General features: G+C 40.1%; 1 protein-coding gene across 1 annotated transcript; it reads left to right on the top strand.

The window, feature by feature from the left end:
• Positions 1-462: 462 nt before the first annotated feature.
• On the top strand, positions 463-19,572 carry ANKRD46 (ankyrin repeat domain 46). Its single transcript, XM_061552313.1, has 3 exons — positions 463-1,301; positions 4,386-4,553; positions 13,680-19,572. The coding sequence occupies exons 1-3, from the start codon at positions 991-993 to the stop codon at positions 13,885-13,887; spliced, it is 687 nt and encodes a 228-aa protein (XP_061408297.1). The 5' UTR covers positions 463-990; the 3' UTR covers positions 13,888-19,572.
• Positions 19,573-19,903: the final 331 nt, after the last annotated feature.

The following is a 19,903-nucleotide window of genomic DNA, read 5'->3' as shown; positions in this document are numbered from 1 at the left end:
CGTGGGAGAGTGGGGCGGGGCTAGTGGGGGCGGGGCTAGTAAAGGTGGGGGCGGGGCGAGTGTGGAGAGTGAGGGCGGGGCTAGTGGAGGCGGGGCTAGTGGATGTGGGGGCGGGGCGAGTGTGGAGAGTGAGGGCGGGGCTAGTGGGGGCGGGGCTAGTAGGGCGGGGCTAGTGAAGATGGGGGCGAGTGTGGAGAGTGGGGGTGGGGCTAGTAGAGGTGGGGCTAGTAATGCGGGGCTAGTGAAGGTGAGGGCGGGGCTAGTGTGGAGACTGAGGGTGGGGCTAGTGAAGGTGAGGGCGGGGCTAGTGTGGAGAGTGAGGGCGGGGCTAGTGAAGGTGGGGGCGGGGCTAGTGTGGAGAGTGAGGGTGGGGCTAGTGAAGGTGGGGGCGGGGCGAGTGTGGGGAGTGAGGGCGGGGCTAGTGGGGTGGGACCGCCCACTCTTTGCCCTCAAGTCCCCGGCCCCGCCTACCACCCCCACAGCCAGGAGGCGACGGCGGTGGCGGCGGTGGCGGCTACGCGGATTCAGCGCTTTTGTTGTTGTTGTCGTCGTCGTCTCTTGATGCCTCCGTGTTGGAGATAGCCGTCAAAAACAACAAGCAACCGTGAGCCGCGTCTCGCGACCCATACCTCGAGCTGTGCAACCTCCCACCTGGACCCCCTCCCGTTCCACACACCACCACACAACACCAGACACCACCACAACGTTGAAAGCGGCCAGAGCGACATTCAGTGACTAACAGTGGCGCACGTTGATAAATAATTAACCCGCAACTTGAATCGCTGGAAGAAGAGGAAGAAGAAGAATAAGAAAATAAAACATCAACATCGGCGCAACAATGCGTTTACTTCACCTGTCATAAAATCGGCGTAACGAAAACAAAAAAGAGAGGGGGGTAGGGGGGGGGTTGGGTAGCGTTCCCACCGTGTGCTGTGATTATTCCGTGTAGGAAGTATCATCATCATCATCATTGTGTATTTAACATCGTGAATGGCGTACGTGCTGGTGGCCGACGCGGGCCCTCTGGCCTCCCCGCTGCTGCGGGCCTGTGCCCAGGGCGACGCGGCGGCCGCTCGCCGCATGCTCGAGAGCGGCTCGGACCCGTGCGCCCCCGACGCCCGCGGCCGCACTCCGCTGCACCTCGCGGCCGCCCGGGGCCACCTGCCCGTGTGCCGCCTCCTGCTGCGGCACGGGGTCGACCTGGCGGCCACCGACGCGCAGGGCAACACGGCGCTGCACCTGTGCGGACACGGGGACACCGTGCGCTTCCTCGTGGCCAGCGGGCTCAGGCCGGACCTCGGGTACAGGGGGTTGGGAAGGGAGATGATGATGATGGGAGAGGGAGGGCAAATGTGGTGGTGGTGGTGCTGTTGATTCTCTCTTCAGCACACACCGGTGGGCTAAAGAAGTGAATTGTTTTGTCCTTTGAAAAACGTGACACGTCTTTTTTTTACTGGTTGGCCGTTGTCGGGTGGTGGAGGGTTACGACACATTTATAAATAACGCGATCTGACTCAAAAACCTATGCTATGAATATTATGGGTGGTGGTGGTGTTGAAGATGTTGGTGAGGTTGAGTTGTATAGTGAGTGTCGTGATGGTTGAGTGTGGGGTGGGCGGGTGTGAGAAGTGCCTGGTACGGTGTGTTAACGTCGCTACTGGGGGAGACAAAGGCGGCCGGGCGTGGTGTTGGCCACCCACCCCCTAGTGTGGCTGTACCTGCGTTCATAGTGCATAGGTGCCACTCGCTAACAGCACTTACCCCAACAGTCTGTTAAGGCTATACGGGGAATATTTTGTGAGAATGTTGTGCGTGGTAGTGGTGAAGGTGGTGCTAATGAGGATGGATGGTGGTGTGGGTTAATAATGGTGATATGGAGGGTGTGGTGGTGCTGCGTGGCGGTGAAGACGACGATGATGGTGGTGGGTATTGTAATGCTGTGTTGTGGGTGGTGTATGTGAGGTTGGGTTTGGTGGCGAGTCATGTAACAGTATTATTGAGTGCTGTCATGTTGAGGGTTGTGGTGGTAAGGGTGGACCCCCGGGGGTCAGGATAGTGGTAAAGGGGGGTGGTAGTGAGGCTACAGACGGTTAGGGTGGTGGTAATGAGGGTAGTGGTCAGTGCCGTGGTGTAACTGCCATGACAGTTGTGGTGGAGATGGAGGACATGAGAGCGTTGGTGAGGGTGGCATCACGGTGGTGAGTGGCATGGTAGTGAAAGTGGTGGTGAGTGGAGAGGTGTTTGTAATGGTGAGGGTGGAGGTGTCAGTAAGAATAAAGCGGAGGTGATGAGGGTAAATGTAGTTTAGGGCCGGTCATTGTAGAGGTTAAGCTGTTGGTAGTGATGATGGAGGTTGTGGTATTGGTGGAAATAAATGTATGTATGTTGAACTTCTTCCGCAACCGTACGTAGCCAACCGTGCTAATCGGAGGTGCTGGGAGTGGTGAGAGTGGTTGTTGCTGGTTGTGGTTAGCTGGTGGTGGCAGATGCATTGCTTGGAGGTGGTGGTGGTGAAGCTGCTGGAGTTGATTGTGGAAGTGGTAGAAGATGCTTGAGGTGGAGGCGTTTTGGTTGTGGTGGGGCTGTTTCAGGCGTGGTTAGTGATTGAGTGTCTAAATGTGGTGGTAGTGGTTGTATTGGAGCCACTGGTGATAGTGGTGTTGTCATTTAGTTTATCGTGGTAGTTATGGTGGATTTGCCGGAGGGAGCTAGGTGGTATTTGCGGTTGCTGAAAGTGGTTACATATGAGTTATTGGTTGCATTTGGAGGGTGTATTTTTTTTTGCAATATTTAGCTTTAGGAGCAATATTTAAAATGCCTGAGATTAATCACCACAGATATGATTGGAAACGCTTTTATTTTGGTTATTCATCAATAATATGCTTTATTAGATTAACATTGATTCATGCAGTTATTGATGGGATTATGGTTTGGAAATTGAGATTGCATTTAAATCAAATTATTTGTGCCCTGAACTTTAATATATTTGACCATGTCACTGCTCCTCATTTAAAAATAATAACAATTAATTGAGTCGTTTTATTATGAACATGCGGCGTAGGCTGTAAGGTGTAGTGGTGTAAAAATGTATTCCCCCTCCAATTCAGTGAGTTTTTCTTTCTTCAAGCATCGTGTTTGTTTAGTATTGTCGTGTTTGTAATGGCCTTTCTTGTGGTTGCAGGGATCACTGGAGCATATAAAAAATATAAAGCAAAAACATCCATTCTTTTGCGAGTGAATATGTTGTGACTTCAATAATCCATTATAATTGATGGCTCGGTGCTTCTTTGGATTTCCTTTTAAAATGTGCGTTTGACTGAAGCATGTGATGCTGCTGTGTGACAGACATTAAACTGCACAGCAGGACACCTTTTCGAAGGCTACCAAGATGGCTTTTGTGTCTGCTTCTAGACTCTATAGGTCCCGCTTTGCCAGTTACGAGGGAAGCATATGTTGTACTCATCTTTGCTATGATAACTTAAAATGTTCACCCCTTGTGAAATTTCCCAGTAATGATATGTACATAATTATAATTTTCTTTAATGTGCATCGGAGAATGTTTGAACCTAATGTGTCATGCCAGACTATCTAAAATAGATGATTACTCCGTGTCCCCACCAGGGCTACGCTGTAAGGGTGCGCTCTCATCTCGCTTGAACATCGTGCCACAATCAATATATTTGTGTGAAGATGACAAGTCTTGTGACATGTGAACCTCTGGCGTCTCATTATCTCCAGAACCGCCCCATTATCCAGGCGCACTGCGTAATTACTCAAGGCTGTATATTTTCATATCTCCGGCCATGAACTTCACTTTGTCATTCTGCTTGGAAACAAGCTTACTGTATGGACATTGCAATCACAAAGGCACGCTTTTATCATCCAGATTTTAGTTTTCTATTTCATAGTGTTTCTTGTGCTAAAGATATTGCAATGTACGGTGCATTTTTTTTAAGCGTATGGTCCATCATGATTGTTGTTGTCTATTCCGGACGTGCATAATTGTACATACGTTTCTTACCTTTCTGATTCTGGCTGTGCTGTTGAGTTGCTATTAATTTCCACAGTGCCAGCAACTATCCATAATATTCACCTAATTTAGTGTCTCCAACAACATCTGCTCTCAAATGTGGACGCTCCTTTTGATTGTGCCTGATGTCTGATCCAGCCACGATACTCCCTATTGGCATAGGGCCACTCAATATGCATAAAGGAGGATGCATATAACAGTGGCACGGAGTACAGTGTCTGCTTTGAAGAATTGTTTGTCTGTTTTTCACTTTAACGCCCCTACGTTATTTAGTGCGACACTGTGCTGCTGAATATTGATGTGCTGTGGCGATCGGCATTGAGTGATTTTTTTTGTTCTTTTTTTCTGCACACAGCAACCACCAGGGTGCCACCCCACTGGTCCTGGCTCGGAGACGTGGAGTGTGCAAAGAGGTGCTCCGTCTCTTGGAGTCTCTGGAGGAGCAAGAGGGGAAGGGCCTAGCTGCTGGCACGCCACCCACCATGGGGAGCATGGGAGCCATTTCACTGGCCGAGAACGAAGGGTACGGCTCGTGTGTGCAGATAAACAAGCATTTTAAGTTGCCGATTGTGCCGGAAAAAATGAGGTCAGTCATTTGACTGCATGCTCAAAATACTGGCCACGTTATAAATTGTATCAGGTAATGCACATGTAATCACGGATATCTCTGTTTGGACACAATGGTACTTATTTTATGTTGAAATTATTTGCTCCTTGTGCACAGATATCCATTCTAATTGTTTCCATTGTACATCATTAAAAGTACTATCGGAGGTTCAGCTTAAAAAATAGCAATTTAACGTATTTTCCCGCATATAGCCCGCATACGCATATAACCCGCAGATGCATATACCCTGCAAAAATAGCGTTTTGTGTAAAACAAATTTCAGATAGTCCACATCGTCATATATCCCGCATGCATTCATATCTTTAACGTCGTTACCGCAGCTTAATTCCATCATATTAATACAAAGTTTACATTTTTAATATATTCCACTATCAATTGTTAACATTCATATAACGTGCACAAAGAAAACAAACTAACTGGAAACGAGCGAACTTAAAATGGTAAATAAGTAACTAAAGTAAATATCCAATAAATAAGTAACACATAACTGGTAGATAAGTAAGTAAGTGTACTGTTAGGCTTACCAGCATTCGAACTCATCATATTACAGCTACTGGACCGGTAGTTACCCCTGTACAGTTTTAGCACTGGTAGATTGTGCACTGCGCAGACAATAGCGGCACTACACTAACGTCATTGCCTCCTGGCAACAAAGCCATTGGAAGTTTGAAACAAAGCCCATGGTCGCGACTGTTTAGTGCTCAGTCAATAGCAGCGACCTAAGGGACTCGGCAATTATGATTCCGCGTCTGGTAGACGCTTTTTAAGGCCCTTCCCATTGCACAATGTAAACATTGTACGAACAATTCGAATAATTTAAAACGTGATAAGATAACATGTGCAATTTTAATGTTAGTGGTTTATTCAGCAGTGCTTTAGTCAAAGGTAAGTGTTGCATAGTGGATAGTCCTACCATGAACAAATTAAACGAGGAATGACATGTCACACGTGTAAAATATTTTTGGGATAGCCCGTACCTCCATATACCCCGCAGGGTCTTGTTTTGTTTGTAAAAAGTGGTATACCCCGCGGGTTATATGAGGGAAAATACGATATTCATATTCTAAAAAAAAAAAACCGATATATATGTATCGCGTACAAAGACTGCCTATATAGCAACTCTAGAGATGGCTTTATGCATGCATACTAACCTAGATGAGGCTTACAACTTCTCAACTGACTTCATAAGAAGCCACCATTATTTTGGATGGTGGTGCCATTTTTATCCCAATATGCAGGGTGCTTAAAATTTGTATGAACACTTGTGAGAATATGCAACAATATACCGCAAGAAATGTGCCTCCGGGCACTAGAGACCACCTGGAGAAGATTCCAGGAATGCGTTGAGAATGATGGCGAACAAGTGGGGAGACCCTTTGACTTTTTGAAGCTATTAACATACATTTGTCATCATGTTACAGTATATTATCCGTTGTTTTCCCATTAAAAATGATAGTCCCATATAAGTGTTAACATATTTTGTTAAGCACCCTGTACATAAGGTCTGATTTAGTTGCTTACAAAGGCAGGGCACTTTAACAATTATTTGAATTCCCAAAAAGGAACAACGGTTTGTGAGGTGTAAGAAGGGCACTTGAAAGAGGAGAGGGCCTGGGCATAATCCCAGCTGGCAACCCTCTCCTGCATGTGTTTCTCTCCAGTGATCGCGCATTATGATGTGATTTTCATTTTTAACCCTGACATCCACTTTCTGACCGAAAAATTAACTCCTGACTTTCTAAAAAATATATATATATAAAGTGTAATAATTTTTACAAAACCACCACTTAGGGATTTTGCACAGATTTTTTGTTCGATTGTCCACTCCTCTCTTTTGGCAGCTGCATTTCCATTTCATGTCTATAACCGTTTTTGTTTCCAAAACATGAAACCTCTGTAATGTTTTGTTTGGCCTGAGGTTATGCCAGTATTTTTTTTTCAAACTCATGGTAATATTATGCTGTTTCTTTGTAATACTTTAAACTCTACTCACTTGTTTTGAACATCTTAGGCTCGAAACACAAGCTACACAGTGGTATTCACCAAAGTTTAAGCCATATATACCTATTTTAAATGAATGGTAGCCTGAATGAATACATAATGGAAAGTAAATGTAATTTAATTGGCAATCTCTTTAATGTACTTTAAGCTAAAACTTGTGTAATATTTAACAGCCTAAAATGTAATCTTATTCAAGACATTGTGGAAAAATCGTGCAAGGAATGTTAATTGGTTTGGCTGTTTCAAGTAAAAGGAATTAAGTAAAGTATTTCATATATGGTAGTACATGTTATTAGGGTTTAATTTGTAATAGGTATTTTGAACAACTTTATTAATCTTCTCTTGGTTCACTCCTTGAATGTTACATAGCCTCATCACTGCATATTTAGAAAAACAAAACCAAATAATATCAAGGTAATTTTTTGTTACACGTTTTGCTGCTGTGGTTTGTAACTTTAATATAAAAGTCTAAATTGTATCACTGCACCACATTTAGAAATTGCTGTTATGCGAGCCATATACTGGAAATTAAAATAAAAACCATAATAGGTACTTGGTGAAGAAATTGTCCTTGTAGTAATGAGGTTCCTAGTACAATCACTCCTCGCTTAACGTCAGCCCCTTTAACGTTTAAGCATTTAACGTTGTGTGGTATCGCTCTAACGTCGCTGCTGGTGGGCAACTAATTTCCACGGCTGCGTGCCACGTGCATTGCAAGGCGACACACGCTACTGGCCCAGTGTATATCTACGTGGCCAGACTACTGCAAGTCCTCGCTTTCTTGGGCTACATGGGTGAGCGAAATTTTACAGTATGCGGAATTATAAAGTACACTGCGGCGTACCCTCATCTCAGTTAATTTTGGTGATGTCATCGCCACTTCGTAGCGAATGGCGGTTATTGTTGTGAGTGGGGTGGCACAGTGGTTGGTGACCTGTGCATACAAACCCAGCAGAGACCCAAGTTTAATTTCTGCCCACAACCACCACTATCAACATCCGTGGCAGCGATTATCTTAATCATGTCCTGGGCCTCCCCTAGTTCGACTCAGCCCCAAATGAATACCTGGTGTGGTGTGTATTAAACGTCGCCACTTGGGAGACAAATGTGGCCGGGCGTGCGTGATGCTGGCCCACCCGCCTCCTCGTGTGCCGTGCCGGCCTTCACAAGTGCTACTCGCTAATAGCACTTGCCACTAGTCTGTTAAAGGCTACAGGGGGGTCTTTGGTACAGTGGTTAGTGCACTGTGCTACGAACCCAGCTGACCTGAGATGAATTCTCCCAAAAAATTAACTCGACACATTCGTCAATGATCCACATTGTGTGTGGCCTGAAAAGAAAACTATAAAATCGGCGACGTTTCGGGCAATGGCCCTTCATAGCACACACGGGTGAGTGTTAACCTAAACTAACCTTTTCTCTACTTCTAGCAACGGTTAATCAGTAGTGTTATTAGTTTTTACATTAAATGTATATGTTAAGAATGTTTATCATATTCTTAAGTGTGATAGGAAATTTCACATGAACATAACCTCCCCTATTTGCATTGTTTCTTATGGGAAAGTAGGCTTTGCTTCACGTTGCTTCACTTAACGTTTCTTCAATTTAAGTCACATTTTCTAGGAATGCAACCCCGACGTTAAGCCTGTAGGTTATGTGTTGGTTAGAAGCAGCAGCAGTACACATTCCTGGGATTTGTTCAGGGTCCTTGCAACCATAGATTCCAGTTACTGTTTGCATATTGTATTTCACATATCTACAGGAATGCTTTGAACCTGTATTGGAAATGCATATAAGGTGATATGCAATATTAAATTTTGTTCAATTATCATATTAATGGTATAAATTAAGTTGTGTTTATTTAAGAATTAAAAGGTTGTTAAAATTAGTCCACTTGAAATTATTACACAGTAGACACATTCTCTTTAAACAAATTGTTTTCAATGGATGTATAACGTTGTGTAGCTAATAATTAGTTTAGTAAATTATTAATTTTGCTGCGTATGCATGTTGTATGTTCAGGAAGTGCTGAATTATTAATACAAAAAACTCTAGGCGAGTTTAACATAACCATAAATTAAGGAAAATATTAAGAAGTGCTGTCAAAATGACACCATAAAATGTCATTAAATCTACATTTTAAGCTATGGTTATAAAAATTAATATGAATGCTCTAAAATAATTATAGGCATATTGTTTATGCATAAACAAAACGAGTTTATTACAACAGTGATCATTGTTTTCTCACTAACTTGCATTTGCCCATTCTAAGATTTTCCATGCATACATTTTGAAGGACATTTTTTTGCCAGAGGCAGCACTAAATAACAACTATCCTCTTGGGATGTGAAACAATTACTTTAATGGTCTGAATATTTAAGGTAATTAAAACATAATTATAACAAAGAAATCAATGTATGGAAAAGCATACAGGTATCTAATTTTTTTAAATTAAACTATTGTATAAATATACGTGAGCAGGTTTAATAAATAGTACATCATTTTAGCACTTACCCATTCATGTGAACAAATTCGTATCCTATTTGTAATGAAATAATTAATCTTTTGTTTCTCCACGTTAAACCTGACACTGAACATTGTCATGGCCGTGTAGCCGTTGGGTGGGTTACGATAATCATATTTTACAAGACATGTTAGCATGGGGAAAGTTCCTACACTTTTTAGTGTCTTAATCGACAATAATGGCAGTGTTGTATTATTACTTGCTTTTTTAACGTTTTTATATTGCCTTTATCCCCATGACTTAAGTATCATGAATGTTATATTCAAATATTTATTGAATGATATTGGTTCTATTACATTTATCTTTAAACTTTTAATGTCCTCATTGTTAAAGGTAGTTTAATGATAGCCTCAAAATACAATGTCTACCAAATATTTTCAATGTATATTGTATATAGTTCTGCACAGTGTAAATACCATACCCTTTATTTTCACTGGCTGAAAATATTGGTTGACAGCAATGTAATATATGTGTATCCTGCTGATAGACTAAAGATCTTACGTATAAATTGGTGGTCATACTTGTTTTAAATGCAAAAGGCTGAGTGTACAAGATGATTTTATGGCAGTCCATTGCAATCCATTTGTCTTCTCCAAAACAGATTTTCTGTTATATATGTTCTTGAAGTAGGTAATTTATGGCACCAGTGAGTATCGATTTATTAACGTGTCCCTTATGCCCGAGGCTTATTGTTGGCTAGCTGGCTTTAATGTCTGATTGCTTTGTTCTTTGGGTGGCCAGTGAGAAAGTGTGTTTGCTACGTTTGGTGCGAAATAAGTTCTGCATACATACATACATATGTGAGGTCAGGCAGTTGAGTATTTTTGTATGTAACTTAACACCCGACACTAGGGTGCATCTATGATTACAGAGTATAATGATGGAGCAGTCCCCACAGATTGGTAAAATAAACAATGAAAAAGTCAGCAGATATAGAGAATGGATCACATAGCTCCACATAAAGCAATGGGGGTAAACAAAATTAGACTTTTTCGCAAAATATTAACATGTTTTCATACAAACGACCCCCAATTTTAGGCAAAATATTAATGTTTTCATACAAACAACAACCGATTATAGGCAAAATATTAACATGTTTTCATACAAACAACACCCAATTTTAGGCAAAATATGAACATGTTTTCATACAAACAACAGAGATTATGCCGTTCCACTTGTGACTTTACTGTTAGTTTTTGGTTGTGATTGGAAATTGAATTGAAAATTGTTCCTGAAAAATAATGACGGGTGAAATTATATGGATATTACAATATTTAGATCTCTAAGCGAAGCTCACTTACTATATTGATTCTTGTAATGGCATATGGAAATGAACAAGATTAAAATAGCACCGACTTTCCACTATGGCACACTCACTTTTGTGTATTCAGCATATGTACATAATTATTGATTAAGTTCATAGGCAGATTTTATTTTTTGTGTTCACTATCAGTTTTTGTTCTAAATACAATAATTTCAGATATTAGTATACAACGTAGATGTACAAGAGTACGCATGTGATGTTGGTAATTAAATGCCATAAATGCCCCTGCTGACTTGAGTAAAGCCTCTCTTTTAGCACGTGTGATTATGGAGTATTGTGAACTGTGTTGTAAACAATGTCTCGAAGCCATGTCACATAACACTGCTCTTTACTTGAGCTTTTGCAGTACAGTCGACCTGTGAGGATGTGTTCTGTTCATTTTGAATGCCGATTAGGCACATCATGTATTTCTCTATGTAAATGCAATCATCCGAGCAATGAAAATTGCATACTGATTTTTTTCCTTCAGATTGGTGGCATCTCGGTGAAATGAGTGTGCCACCTTTGTTTTCATAATGCAGTCTTGTGTGTAAAAGATATTGGCTGTAGGCGGCTGCTGGGTGTTTATATGTTTAATTCAAGACGCCAGGATAGCCTTAATTCGCAAGAGTGATCTGGGTCATCAAAATGCCAAAAGGACAACAATGAAGGAAAATAGAAACAAAAACAACTGTCACTTGAGTGCTCTAAAATAGTGCACAAACATAAATCATTGCGGAGTAATAATTTATCTGGAGCCTAATATGGCTCGGGCAGAGTACAATTACCAATTAGGTTAAAGAAATAATGAACAGTTATTGGATGAAAATTGCAAGTGAGGTTATCAAAGAATTGACAGTTTAGCTTCAAATGTTGATTTACGTGGGAGAGTAATGGAAGACATTATAAGCGATGGAATTTCGGGTGTTTTGGGATATGAACAGAGAATGACTGCTTGATTTAATACACGTTAATGTTGTGGGGCATCTAATATTTCAAGGGCTTTGGTTCTGAATAAACACTTTGGATAGGTAAAGGACAGAGTTATGTGTGTATGGATTATAGATTAATAGGTCCAATGAATCTCCAGAGTTGAACGCGGTTGATAACCAGCCTTTGAGTAAAGATCACAGTGTTTAGTGGAGTAATTTGTAAGATGAAGCATAACGCTGAATAAAAGATAGACTTTTGCAAATTCAGTCGTTTTAAAGGTTGATTTGTATATGATGTCAGTATAGTCTAGAATATGCATAAAGGTAGTAAGTAGCTTTAAAAATTTTGGTGCAGAAGATGAGAAACGTATCTGATTCCCAGCATTTCAGTAATCCCAGATTAATTATCACCTGGTTAAGCAAAATAAAGTTCAAGCCTGATCCACTGCTTATTATTGTAGAGTTCGAATGATCCATGTTTTTTATATACAAAATTTAACACAGCCTACAAGCAACCTTTGCTTATAAGTTACATTGCTTTAAGCAGATTGCAAAACTTGATATTGAGATGCATCATTTAATAAATCTGCTCCAGTCATACCCTGATTTATGTCTCACCCTCTTACATCAATTCGCAAATAAGTCGTCACTTTATTAATACCCCTACCTGATTTGCATCGCCTCAACCGACACTGAAGTCGCTGACCGCATTGTCCGTCCTCTCTCGTTATTCATCGCCTCTTAGCCTTCTCCTCCACCACCTACCCTGTAAATCTCATTAATTGACGCCGTTTGGATATTCATCTTGCCACTTTTCAGGAATGCATCCCCGGCGTAAACCGGGGTATTACTGTATTCTACAAATGTCATGGTTGGATGTTTCCTGTGGAATGAGAGAGCAGCTGAGGGTGAGGAAAAAGTAGCATTTCGCAAATATATGTCCTTTAAGCAGAGTCAATCGAAGCAGCTTTAATGACATCTGTGGATACAGTACTTTGGAAATGGGGAGAAAATCACTTTAACAGCAGGAAATGGGGCCCACCAGAGTCGAGGCCACACTGAATTTAATCTGCCTTTTGTATACATCGATACTTTGCATATGCTGTAATTTGCTTCGCTTTAATGGCACATTTCTGGATTCTTGATATTTTTCATTCTCTGTTGGATCCTGAATATAGGATTACCAAATGTTTTACACCTCACTTAATGATTAAGACACCCCTACAAACAGTAGATCCTTCTATAAAACTCTTTACCACACAGTAGTTGATTTTTATATATATATTTCATTCTGCTGATTACTTTTTTGAAGGTAAAACGTTATGGTTAAAGTTTAATTGACTAAGAATGAGTGTACCACTGGACATGTATAAATTCTATAAACAAATGCAGATAAGTATGTATGTACGTTCAACTTCTTTCGCACGGTAAGTAGCCAACCGTGCTAATCGCAGTGAAACATTCCACACAAGCCAGTCACATGAGCCTCAGATGATTGTTTATTCTGTCTGAAGTTATACCTTTAGCTATGCCACCTTTTAAATTCACTGCAGTAAATGAACAATGCAACTTAAGCTAGGATGTGAAGCTGTCTGTTTAATCATGGGACCTCCTTTGCCATTACCAAAATATGAGAAAAGGTTTTCCCCTTTTTTCTGGCAACAAAACAGGTGTTTTAACATCTTAACACCTATTTTGTTGCCAGAAAAAAGGGGAAAACCTTTTCCTCACATCTGTTTAATGTTACAAGGCAAGATAATAGTTTATCATATTTGTTTCAGAGCATTAAGTTATAATCTTAGGTAATTTTTTTATGTTAAAATGAAAGTCGGACAACACCACGCAAAAAAGTATGCATAACATGTCTTAGATCAGGGGTCGGCAACCAAAACAAAAAGATACATTAAAAAAAATTTGGTTACTAAAAAAAATGCAATATATGTGAATAACGTCACAAAACAGTCATTAATGAGCCACATACAGCTCCGGAGCCGCAGGTTGTCGACCGCTGCCCATGGTGAACTCGACTTCCATGGTCAGGGGTCGGCAACCAAAATAACAAGGAAGAGCCATTATTTTAGAATTTCAAGAGCCACGCTGCAGTCCTTAAACGAGCCGCATGCAGCTCCAGAGCCGCAGGTTGTCGACCCCTGTCTTAGATATGTTTTGTGAAAGTCTGCATGTGTCTGTGTGTGTGCCAGCACTTGTGGCAACAGTCTGTTAAGGCTATACTGGGGGATCTTTGTCTTTATTTTTGCCAGGGTAATGGAGAGCCTGCTGAACCCAGGCGTTCTACGCGAGGAAGGAGTGCTGTCCAGCGTGCGCTCCACCTGGCGTGAAGTCGTGGCTGACCTCGGCCTTGGCAAAGTCCTGATGCTTATCCTGGCCATTGCCCTGCTATCACTTGGCGTCGCCTACTACGTGAGCTCTGTGCTGCCGTACAACGTGGGCCACGAGATCCTGCACTAACCAAGCTCGCTGCCATTCTGAGTATTCATTTTGACGTCCAAGCCTGAGAGAGCCATTGAGGCATTCTGCAAGGACTCATTAAAACAAAACAAACACCCTGACGAGACGTTGTTTAAGCCAAACCTTGTTTGAAAATGTTTTCCTTAAATTTTGTTCATAAATGTACATTGGGTTCTAAATGGCACTGTGGTCCAACCAATGAGAAGAAATTGTTTATTTTGAGAAAAATAAATTAAGTTAGTTCTTTGCAGGCCTTATTCTATAACCATCAGAAGGCACTGAACTATACTAAAATGTGGTCCAGAATATTAGTTACATCTAATGGTATCATGGAAGTAGTAAATGGCTTCGTGGGTTAAACCCCTGCATGGTTATTATTTTTCCAAGTGTCACTGTGTCCCAAATGTATGTTCCCATCAAGGGAAGAATAATATAAACTCGCTGTGAGGTAGTAATTTCACAGCACAGAAGTTGACCATATAATGCGGTGATATAACACTTGTTCAATTTCATCATGAGACACTTTCCAAATGGTGAGCAGAAGGTATGAAGCTAATGCAGCAGTGTTCTCAACCACATTTCGAAATGCGATCATTATAAAAATGCAGCATTGCAAATTTGGTTGGAGTATGACATAATTGATCTCATAAATAAAAGAAAATTCACTGAATACAAGGAGCCACTGCCAGGTGGAAGAATCGCTTTGGGAAATGTCATAATTTACGCAACTATCTTCTGAACTTATTTTTAAAATATGAAATGAGGTAGGCTATGGCCTCAACTGCCTTACACCATTTTTTTTTTACAATGCACCATGACAAATGTGAACATACAGAATTCCTGTCTCCCAGAAACGTCGACAAGGCTGCCATGTTTTTTTCCTGCAGAAAACGAGATGGCTCGAGTTTGAAATGTTTTCAAGCCATAAGTACTTGAAATTCCTTTCCACTGTACAATTTAATCTGGCGGGCGTTGAGTTTATCCCAATAAATCACTGTAAAGGTTGTCAACGTCAAGTTGATGCCCTCCGAATAAGTGAAAAAAATACAATAAGCCCAAGAAGTAAATCTTTTATCCTCGTAATATGTTGGGCTGTAGCACAAAAAATGTGCTTAAAGACATCATGCAAGTCAACTCACATCAACAAGGTTGACTAATGGCGAGCATTTGTAGGCGGTGGCACTGAGGCAGACTTGAGAGTGGGCAGCTTTCGTGATCAAGCTGTCGGTCTGCTTTTAGTGTGCGAGCACTTGATGTAATGTCAGGAGGTATAATTAAACATTCCTGAGTAAGAAAGTGTTGGGAGGATTTGTCAAACCTACGGCTACTGTGGATAGAATTTCCAATTCCACGTGTACTTTGGAAAGTCAAGTGTTGCTACTTGTTTTTTTTTTGTACTTTGAAGTTTCCATGAAAACTGAAAAAGAATACATTCAGTACCATTTCAGGAATTGTCACATGGAGGCATTGTGCCAGCTGTGTGTTCTTGTTAGTTTCTGCCAACAATCATGTGTTGCTAAACAGCAGAATACATGCCAAAAAACTGTGACTGCAGCATGTTCTGATGGTCAGCACTCAAACAGGGACACCAAATCATCGATCAAAATGAGGTTTGGTTACTATCATCGTTTCCGTCAAGATTCTTTCAGATTACGCTCATGGGAAAGACTTGGATAAATCAGAATGCTTACTAATGGGACATCTTATGATACTTCCTCTTGGCGACTGCTGTTTGCCATCGAGAGAATGTTATTTGCTTTCCCGGCAGTGCACTTCGTTGCAAATGAGAACACTGGAAAAATCCATTCACATTCTTTAACCATCCCTTTACAAGTCGGATGATTAAATGTTTTGTGCCATCTGCTTGGAACTATTATTTTGTGATAAATACTAAAACGTCTCAAAGCCGGACTAATTAGGGGAGAGTATTTTTCTGGTAAAGTCGGGATTTCTATTATAATGCCAATAATTTATATTTTTCAATTTAACTACATATCAATTTCATTGAACCATAATTAACACCTAATACATTAATGAACACTGAAGAACTATTAAAAATATCAAATGTGTGCGATTTTATGAGAATTCCGAAATCACTTGTGTACAGTTTAAATCCAGTACACCATCACCATGAAACACAGGTGGAAAGGATGAGGTCAATTGGGGTGAGGGAAGGACTGAAGAGACCTTCTGATGGACCGGTTTTACCACGTGGCCCGGTGATGACATTGTGCTCTGAATTGTTTTACATACATTTTCTAAAATAAATGTTTAATTAGTTAAACTTCAATTTTTTAAGAAATTAAAATGTATTTAATTCATGTATGAGAATAATGTCCAACAGAGGGTATTAAATCGTCACCGGACGACAATGTGGTAGACTGAGGCATTGATTGCAGAATCCCATATCCTACCACGTGCACCCCAATTAGCACGCAAATAATGTTCCAGTTGGAGGTTTTAGTTTCTTTAATTTTATTATTTTATTTATTTTCAAGTAGCGACTTGGCTCATGCTGAATTCTGGCTGGCTTTGGGAGGTTTTGCTGTAAATATCACAATGATGACATGACGGATAGTGTTGCAAACATTAGGTCGACAGTTACTAAACAAAGTCGTTTTTCTGCCTTATTGTTTTGTGCCAGTATTTTTAAGAAGAATATCTTATACTTTTATGCAATTCTGGGTGATTCATTTACCTGCTTGTTCTTACATCACTAAATTGACAACACATTATTTTAAATACAGTAATATATTTATCATCTTAATCAATAAGTTAACTGAAATTAGATTTGCTATGTTTTAGTTATTCTTATTTACTTGTTATTGAACAAAGTTTGTTTTTATTCACCGGATAGTCATTTGAAATCTATATTTTTTAATGATTTTGGTTGGCAAATTTTCTTTTTCAAAAAATATTCACATGAAAATAAATAATAATTAAATCTTAGCTTGGTAGTTTGTGCATCAATGTGCACAACTTGTATTGCTTTTTAGTCTACTACTGTCAACTTAAATATTTAGTTTTGCACATTTAAACTGGTACTGTAGCCACACTGTATTATGTTGCATATCTTAATGCATTAGCAGGGCTTGTAAAATATTGGTTTTCCCCAAAATAATTCGTCTTTGTTAATGAATGAATATGTATAGGCGCGGATTGTTATTATTCATGTTCGCTAATCCAATGAATTGTTTTTATTTTTACATTTTTAATGTCCACCTATATATTATTTTGCTACAGATGCTTCTGTATTTCGCTCATTCCCTACACAGCCATTGACGACCTAAGTGGTTCATTGTAATTATTTTCGTGGGTTTATCAAGCACACGTGGGGGAATGGGTTCAGTTGATGAAATTATAAAATACTAAATTATTGCACAACAGCCCATTTTGTGCAACACCTTTTGGGAGGGTGTAAAGGACCAAAAGGGCCTTTTAGTATTTGCTCGCGAAAATGATAATGGATGCCCCTGAAAGCACCACCATCGTCATAATACATGCACCTTGGGAAACATTTGTATTCCACCTCCTTGGGTTCCAAAACAACAATTGAATTAAAACAATGGCAATGCAATAAAGCCAGACTTTAATGTAAACAACTGGAATAGCTACATCTGATTAATTTGCATCACTCGTGGACTGTATACATAAATTTGGATTTTTACTGTTCTTTACACAATAGGCTTTTGTTCCAGTTTTTGGTTCTTTGTATCCACACTGTTATTTCTACATGTATGTATGTTGAAGTTCCACCGGACGTAGCCTACCATGCAAATCGGAGTTGTGGGCGGACAACAAACTAAACACAAAAAAGCAGTTTTGATGCAACAAATTATGTAAATTGGATGTTAGGTGTTTTAACATTTTGCAGTTAATGAGGCGGCACAGCAACCGAGAGGCAGTTGACAAAGGAGGGACGTAATTCTTTCCCTTTGAATAACTCCAGACCCCCCCCCCCCCCCCATCGTGCACCCAATGTGCATGCTCCATACACGATGCACATCGTGTGCACGTGTTGTGGAAGGGCACGGCAAGCCAGCTTGAGCCCCCTCGGTATGTCCTTTAACACCCATCTGGCTGTGCCACTTGTACAATGCTATTAATGCTTATAATTAAAACATTGTTGTCCTTGCTATTTTAATGATTTGCCTCATTGAGTATTGTGGGTACCATTGGGCTATTTTTATTTGATTTCGAGGTTGCATTTTCATTTAAGAGATGTTTTTAAATGCTTTATAATGTTTGTAACGTTTTCAGTGTCTTGCATTTCACCCTCCCCCTGCCAGAAGTTATTTTCAATTGATGATGACACCACATCGTCGGGACATTTTTTTAAATTACATTTTTTGAATTGGAAGAAATTTATTTCAGTTAAATCATAGCTCGCACTTTTACTCGACAGCAGTGTATGGACCAAATGTTTTCTACTGGTCAATGAGATAATTTTATATGGATTTTTTGGGTAATTCAGAAACATTTTAGTGGCAATGTTACGTGGGTTGAAATGTATTTTGTTTCCTTGGGGAAAATGTAATTGTATTTTATGGCTTTTGTGTGTTAGTCATTTTTTTGGTTGTAATGGGAAAAAAGAGAACTATTCCAGCATTAACTCCCCAATGGCTTGATCATATGCACCTTGTTCTATTTTGGAATACAGCCCAGACAACTGGAATTGGTATGCAGCTTCTCACAGACAGTGATGGTGCGTACGTTTAATGATTCAGACTTTAAAACACTGCCCGTAAAATGTTGGAAAATTAAACCGTTGAAAGATTTCTTTGAAATGCTGAAAAGGGTTTGAGTTTTCATTCACTGTGATGTCCCATCTAAGCCACATGCATAGTGATATGCCCACCTACATAATAATTGCCATACATATTTGGAAGGCAATGGGCGAATAGTGCCAGCATATATCAATAGTGGACTGTTGCGACAGACAGCGTAAACAGGCTCGCACTGAATCGCTGACATTCCATGAACAGCAACTTTGTTCCCTGGTAAAATTGTATATTGGTAACATGTTCAAGTGTCGGTTGTTAAACTATGTACCGATGGTGTTTTGTAAAGTAAACAATGTTGAGAGAACTGGGTTGTGTTACTCTTCCGTGGCATTGTGCAAAAATGTCTTAGCTACAAGCAGTTTGTCCTCCGTAACCATCCTCTCCCACAAATGCATTTCTTTTCAGTGTTATCCAGATGTGTAGTGTGACGGTAGTTTTATTTTTGAGTGTTGAAAAACCTCATCAATATTTACAAAAAAATGTATCAATCCACTATGGGATGAAGGCCTTCCTATGCTGCCAGTTGTGAACGTCGTTTGACCATACTTCACCTTGCTGGTCATTGTAGGTTGAAGTCGGGGACCCAGGGTCTGTTCACATATCACTTGCCACTGAGTTTCGCCAAGGCCAGGAATAGAACTTTGGTCCCTGGGTTGAAAGTGCTTTGCACTCATCGCTGCGACACTGCTGTATTCTATTAAATTCATTGATAATCTATAAATAATGACACAATTTTTCTAGTTATATGAATTTGTGTAATTGCATTAACATTTTTTTGGAAACAATTTGAAAGATTTTACATTATTGCATTGTTTATTGTCATGGCTTAGAAATGTTCCTGCAGTGCCACAATGATTTCATGCATTCCTGTAGATGTATTACAATAAACTATATAATTGTCTTTCCCTGAAGTTTTATCTTTATTTACTTAAACTTGCACCCAAATAGTGGCATATATTTCCAGATATTTTTCTATTAAGTTATCAACAATTCGTATGGCTGTTTTCTGAACCTGTTTTAAATTCTTGTTTAGTGCCTTTTTAAAGTGTTACAGTATATTTTAATGACATTTTTATGCAACTTCACACTGCTGATACCAATTTGTGTTTATATCCAGAGTTCAATTAAATATGTATTTTGCGTAAAATTATTTTTCTAAAGAATTTACATGTAAAATCTATAACGGATAATAAGATGGTCATTTTATTTAGTTTTTAGAATGTTATTCGTCT

This window comes from Lethenteron reissneri, chromosome 16, assembly GCF_015708825.2.
Source record: "Lethenteron reissneri isolate LAM-NWPU_2019-01 chromosome 16, ASM1570882v1, whole genome shotgun sequence".
Lineage (NCBI taxonomy): Eukaryota > Metazoa > Chordata > Hyperoartia > Petromyzontiformes > Petromyzontidae > Lethenteron > Lethenteron reissneri.
This window is presented reverse-complemented; position numbering and strand designations above follow the sequence as displayed.

Excerpts from the sequence above, each read along its gene's own strand:
- ANKRD46 (XM_061552313.1), top strand. The coding sequence starts at position 991 with ATGGCGTACGTGCTGGTGGCCGACGCGGGCCCTCTGGCCTCCCCGCTG. Across the intron at positions 1,302-4,385 it reads GGGCTCAGGCCGGACCTCGG|CAACCACCAGGGTGCCACCC; the intron begins GTACAGGGGGTT and ends TTCTGCACACAG. Across the intron at positions 4,554-13,679 it reads TCACTGGCCGAGAACGAAGG|GGTAATGGAGAGCCTGCTGA; the intron begins GTACGGCTCGTG and ends TATTTTTGCCAG.